General features: G+C 42.2%; 1 protein-coding gene across 1 annotated transcript; it reads left to right on the forward strand.

Annotated features, from left to right (window-relative positions):
• Nucleotides 1-1059: 1059 nt before the first annotated feature.
• On the forward strand, nt 1060-1416 carry LOC147605747 (uncharacterized). The gene has a single exon (XM_086793641.1). The coding sequence runs from the start codon at nt 1060-1062 to the stop codon at nt 1414-1416; it is 357 nt and encodes a 118-aa protein (XP_086649767.1).
• Nucleotides 1417-7080: the final 5664 nt, after the last annotated feature.

A 7080-nucleotide genomic window follows, 5' to 3' on the forward strand; every position in this document is an offset into this window, starting at 1 on the left:
AGAGCTTGCTAAAGCTCGCTTGAAAGATGCAAGGCTGAAAAATAAAGAAAGATTTGATAGTAGACACAGACTCCGGCCAAAACCTATTGAAGAAGGTGATTGGGTTCTAATGTATGATAGTAGCCTTGACAACCAATTCACTGTTCAAAGAAAATTTGCAAAAAGATGGTTTGGCCCTTACATTGTCAAGCATGTGCATGGAAATGCCACGTATACTCTGTGTGAGCTTGATGGAACAGAAGTAAAGAATCTTGTGGCTGGCAAAAGAATCAAGATATTTAAAAGAAGGCATGATGGTGATCCTTTTGATTCACAAGAGATTCAGGATGAGAGGCTTGACAGTGGTAGTATGGATATGGTTGAAGAGGAAGGATGATCTTCCTGGAACTGCAGAAGATGAAGATGACATCCAGCTATATGTGAACCTTGATGATGATTTGTTGGCACATACCAGAGGATGTGCAGGTTTAGAGGGGGTGGATGTCGTGCCATGGCACGTCTATGATGTGAAACCGTGCATGTGAGGCCATCAAATACAAATCCAGATGCATGAGTTAAGTGCCATGACGAGTCATTATATGATGCCATGTACATATGTTCATATTGTAAATGAGGTTCAATAAGATGAGTTGAGGCAGTGCAAGATCTAGGAGTTTTTGTACATGAATGTGGTGTGAATTATGGAGTTTCATGCATATGATGGACCTTGTAGTAGGGAACATCCTTCTTAACATGTATGGAAATGCAAAGGTTTGATGCCAGATGAGTTAAAAGAAATTCAGTGGGAGCCAGTGTTGTGAGAACTCATCCAAGTCTGTCGAGCCATTAAAAAGAGCTTCTCTCAGCTTGTTGGTCTCCAGAGCTGGCAGTGGCAGCTTTGACTATGAGTATGTTAATAAGAAGGATGAGGAAGTGGATGTGTCTCTAAGTTGGCTTCAGTGCAACCATACTTCTATGTGGACATTCTTTTGGAAGTGAGAGTCTCCAACGTGTTCTAGAAAATAATGCCTATATATCATGCGGAGCATTAGTCTGTATGTTATACTAATGTCAGAAGATATGGTGAAAGATGGATACAATGACATTGTTAATATCGACGTTTCACCGGTTGTCATTAAGGCAATGCAAAAAAAGTATATCAATGTGTGTCAACTCAAATATATGACCATGGATGTTCTGGATTTGTCCTCCTTTGATGATTGCACCTTTGACTCTGTCATTGACAAAGGTACTCTCGACTCGATAATGTGTGGAGTGGGTGCGCCGTATAATGCAGCAATCATGTTAGCTGAGATTAGCAGGGTACTGAAGCCCGGTGGTGTTTATATGCTGATCACCTACGGGGATCCTCGAATGCGAATGCCACATTTACACAGGAATACTTTTGGCTGGCAGCTTACGTGTAATAAACTCTAGAAGGAACACAAGCATTAATGCGCAGTTTTTTTTAAAATGGAAAGCCGACTATTAAGCTGCAAAAGGTGGTGGGGGGGGCGCCGAGTTCTTCGCGGGAAAAATAGAAAAATACCGGAGGCAGACGACGGCGAACCAGGGGTGTGAGGAAAAATTCTGCAGAGAGAGGAACAGTGTCGAAATCTACCAGTGTTTTTAATTTGAGGAATACACACGCTGTTTGTGTCTTGTAGGTGTTAGAATTGGAGGGAATCTTGAGTTTTATTAAGGGAGATACTCTTTGTTTTTTTTTTCTTGATGACCTTCATCGAACAGTCGACGGCGAGCAGCTCTGATTAGTGAAACAAATGAAGAGTTACACGTATGTAATTCATCAGCTAAGTGTTTTTTTTTTATTTTCTTTAAAATTACTCTCACTCTATACGAATTGAGAGAATCATATAACCCATACATCAAAAAGAATTTGGAAATGAATAGAAGGACTTTGGGGAAAAAGCTAAAGAAATTGGAGCTCGGAGATTTGTGAAAAATGCATTGAAGTTGAGGGTAATTGATCTTACTTTCTACTCAAATGGATTTTGGAAATTACGAGTATGTTAAAGCTATGCCAAATGCTATATTTTGCTTGTGAGATGTTAGAATATTAAGGCAGGTTTTCAGGTGATAAAGTGCATCTCGAAATAATGGTTTTGATGGCACTGGATGTTAAGGATGTAACTAGTCACATGTATATTGGAAAAATCGGAAGGACTTGTTATGCCCACATGTGAATGGTTCAAAGGATTTCATGCAATTCTGTACAATCATCAGGATGAATTCAAGGATGTATTGAGGCAAGTTGACACATGAAATTGTTATTGGAAATAGTGATGTTCAATACTCCTTGGGAAATTTTGTACGTGAGATTCCTTGTTGGATTTGACATTCACTCTCACAGCTAGAAGTTTCGTACTTTCCTGGCTGTACCGCACACTTCACGACAACGCGGCCAATGTATGTCCATATCCTATTCGTATTCCCATAGATTCGGGCGGCATTTTGTCGTTAACGCAGCAAGTTGGTGTCGTTAACGCAGCAAGTTGGTGTCATCCGCTAGTGCATATATTGTTTTTTGCATATTGCGGCATTTGATCATTAACGCGGTCGAAAAAATGTCGTAAATTTGCTTGATGCGGCTTGTATTGTTTTTATTGTGTGTGATCCATGTGATACTTGGTTGGTAATGCGGCATGAGTATTTCATGGATCAAAGTTTACATCATATTGTCTTTAAGTTTAATTTCATGATGTCGTGACTCGTAAAAATGAATCTCTCTCTCTCTCTCTCTCTCTTCCTCCCCCCTCTCTCTCTCTCTCTCATGATACACTTCACAACTCTCTCTCTCTCTCTCTCTCTATCACGATAGGTGTGTAGATGAGGAGTTCTTTTTTTCTCTTAAAATATACATAATCCCTAATAAATTACCTTTTCTCCCTCTATTTTCTTAAAATATAAAGCAATACTAAACATTATTTTCCTCTCTTTAGGAACTCACAAAACTATTAAAAATGTCATCTAATGTTTCCTCTCTCTCTATCTGTCTCACGACTCTCTCTCTCTTCCTCCCCCTCTCTCTCTCTATCTATCACGACTCTCTCTCTCTTCCTCCCCCCCTCTCTCTCTCTCTCTCATGATACACTTCACAACTCTCTCTCTCTCTCTGTCTGTCACGGTAGGTGTGTAGATGAGGAGTGCAACATGTATAATGAAAAGATGCAGAGGGGAAGAGAGCTTGAGCTCTTGCAAGCACACACACACACTCACAAAACCCTAATAGAGAACACACAAGGTGAGAGGCTGAAAATCTTCTTCTACTCTACTCAACACTCAACACACCATATACAAAGATAAGAGTACACAATAATATGAAAGGTACTCAACCAATACATACACGGGTTCTCTATAGTGTGAACCCGACTAAATGAGTTGGCGCTATAACTATGCCAGTCTCTAGAATGGCTGTCACATAGCCTGTCATCCCACTGGCCGCATATCACCCAAAATCTCACCAACCATGCCAGTGGTGTAAGTGTGGGACCTATCCCCCAGGCGGGTCATCAGTGTCCACCGCCTCACTAGACGAGCTCGATATCTCAACACTCCCCCTCAAGCTCAACTCCATCTCATGTACACCAAGCGAAGCCCTGAATCTGCGGAGCTTCTCTGTACCCAATGCTTTAGTGAAGATGTCAGCTACCTGATCCTCTGTGCTGACATAAACAAGGTCAAGATCTCCTGCCAAGACCTTCTCTCTGACGAAGTGGTAGTGGACCTCTATGTGCTTCGTACGAGCATGAAAGATTGGGTTCCTAGCCAACTGTATACTGCTAATGTTGTCACAAAAAATGACAACTTGTCTATCCACTGATAGACCCAAATCTGCAAGTAGCTTTCTCAACCAAGCTACCTCACATGCTGCCATAGCAGCTCCTCTGTACTCGGCCTCTGTACTCGATAGAGCAACCGTAGGCTGCTTCTTGCTGCTCCAAGTCATAGCCCCAAAGAAAACATGAATCCACTAGTAGATCTTCTATCTGAGATACTACCAGCCCAATCAACATCTGTGTACCCATGTACACATATCTCTGTCCCAATCTCATAGAATAGTCCACAATGCAAAGTAGACTTCACATACCTCAGTATGCGTCTCACTGCATCCAAATGCGGTTTCCGTGGAACCTGCATAAACTGACTCACCAACCCAATAGCATAGCTCATCTGGTCTGGTGATCGTCATGTAGATCAAGCTTCCTACTATGCTCATGTACATAGTAGGATCCTCCAAGATCTCTCCTGAATCTGCACTCAACTTGCCATTCTGATCCAATGGCATGGAAATAGGCTTACAGCCTGTCATACCATACTTGGACAACATGTCCAAGCCATACTGTCTCTGCAGTAATCCAATACCATGTGGTGATCTAATCACCTCAATGCCCAAAAAATATCTGAGCTCCCCCAGATCCTTCATCTCAAACTTCTGTCTAAGCAAGATCTTTACATCAAAGATCTCTGCATCATGGTCCCCCGTAATAATGATCAAGTCATCTACATAGATGACAACAAGCACAACTCCTCTATCACCATGTCTCACATACAATGAGAAATCTGCATTGGCTACATGAAAGCCAATAGTGACAAGATATTCAGAGATCTTGTCAGACCATGCTCTTGGTGCTTGCTTTAAGCCATACAAGGCTTTCTTCAACCTGCAAACATGCTCGGGGTGACCCACATCCTCATAACCAGGTGGCTGCAACATATACACCTCTTCTTGCCATGCAAGAATGCATTCTTTACATCCATCTGATGTAAAGACCATTGCTTTGACGCAGCCACTGCTATTACAACTCTCACTGTTGCCATCTTGGCAACTGGGCTGAAAGTTTCCTCATAATCAATCCCATATGTCTGCGCATATCCTTGGCTACTACCAATCTAGCCTTGTACCTGTTTATGCTTCCATCACTGTTATGTTTGACTTTGTACACCCACTTGCATCCAATGGCTTTCTTGCCTTCAGGCAATTGCACTAAATCCCAAGTCTCATTTCCATATAGTGCATCCATCTCTTCATCCATAGCTTTCTCCCAACACACATTTCCAACAGCCTCATCAATGCATGTGGGCTCAACAACCTGCACAACCTTTGCCATATATGCATAGTGATGTGCCACATAACCATCATAAGTAAATCTCTGCACAGGGTTCTTCACTCTACCAGATCTTCGTAGCTTTTCATTCATGGCTTCCATAGCCTTCTTTACACCAGGTGTTCTCATAGCTGGGATCCCAAGCTCCTCATCAAGGCTCATATCTAAGCCACTAGACTCTCCATCAACATGAGAATGCCCTGCAGAAATGTCAGGCATACCAAGGGGCTCAACCACTTTCTCTTTTCCTTTACGTGATGTACTAATCACATTTGCAGGACTGGTATTATGACGTAGCCTGCCACTCCATGGTCTATCAATAGACCCACTAGATGAGGACTCTCCTGGTCCACTCAAAGACTATGATTGCTGACCTGCGTTCTGTGCAACCACACTTCCACTCACATCAGCCCCAACAGCTTCTTTTTCAGCAGCATACTAGCTGCTCATCTCATCAAAGACATCCCTGCTTACCCTCAACTCACGTGTAGCAGGGTTATAACACCTATATCCCTTTTGCTCAAGGGAATATCCAATAAACACACATTTTTCAGATTTCGGATCCAGCTTAGTTCTTAGCTCATCTGGCACATGCACATATGCAATGCATCCAAATACTTTCAGATGAGACAAATCTGGTTTTTTGCCAGTAAACCTCTCCTCTGGAGTTACATCATGTATGGCTGTAGTTGGAGTCCTGTTCATGATGTATACTGCTGTAGAAACAGCCAATAGCAATGCGGCATATTCTTCTCTTCCATCAATGCTCGCGCAATCTCAGCAATGTGCCTGTTTTTTCGCTCAGCAACTCCATTTTGCTGCGGAGTGTATCTACATGTAAACTGTCTCCGAATACCATTCTTCTTCAAGAATTCAGATTGGAGAAGTACTCTCCCCCTCCATCTGACCTTAGGCACTTTACATATTTCCCTGTTTGCTTTTCAACCAAAACTCTGAAATTCTGAAAGTGAGTGAACACCTCACTCTTCTCCTTCATGAAATATACGCACACTTTCCTCGTGTGGTCATCAATGAAAGTCACATAATACCTGCAGCCTCCCATAGATATGGTCTTCGTAGGACCCCATACATCTGAATGCACAACATCTAGTGCATTTCTGCTCACATATCTGTTACATGGAAACACATGCTTTGTTTGCTTCCCAAATTGGCATGCTTCACATATTTTCTGCATACCTTCCACTTTAAATTTTGGTAGCCCTGTCACAATTCCTTTTGTCTGCATAGACTTCAATCTCTGCACATTTACATGTCCAATCCTTTTATGCCAAATGTCTGTGTTTGCAACAATTCCTGAACCATTTGCAAACATCGCAGCACTCATTTCAGGCATGTCTACATTCAACGTAAACATTCTGCCCACTCTGTTGCCTTTTGCAACCAACCTGCACTTGTCTTTGAAATCTTCAACATAACACCCATCAACCTGCAAACCCTGCTCAATCATCTGGCCAACTGAAACCAGATTCTTTGTTATGTTCGGTACATGAAGTACATCCACAAGGTACTTCACTTTGCCATCCTGCATAGACAATGGCACATCTCCAACGTGGGCAATTGGATGAGCAGTGTCATCCCCTGTTTCCACAAAACCTGGTCTTTCCGGGTTTTTCATCTCCTTGAACCACTCCCCATGACTTGTCATGTGGTTCGAAGCGCCTGAATCCACATACCATACATTATCTTTTTGTGCTGCATCAACATTTTCAAACATGGCATTCACGACATGGTGCATAACAAACAACCTTTCATTATCCTCATTATTTCTGCTTGAGGATGCATAGTTGTTTTGCTGCACTTTCCCATTTTGCATGTCAGCCTGCTTCTTATAACATTCTGCCTGCACATGTCCAGGCTTACCACAATAATAGCATTCACGTGCATCATTATATTACCTTTGCCAATTTCCACGGCCTCTTTAACTCCCCCTGCCTCTGAATTTGCCTCTTCCACT

This window comes from Cibotium barometz, chromosome 59 (genome assembly GCF_041138505.1).
Source record: "Cibotium barometz isolate CiBa-2024 chromosome 59, ASM4113850v1, whole genome shotgun sequence".
Lineage (NCBI taxonomy): Eukaryota > Viridiplantae > Streptophyta > Polypodiopsida > Cyatheales > Cibotiaceae > Cibotium > Cibotium barometz.

Coding starts and splice junctions, on each gene's coding strand:
- LOC147605747 (XM_086793641.1), top strand. CDS start 1,060: ATGGTGAAAGATGGATACAATGACATTGTTAATATCGACGTTTCACCG.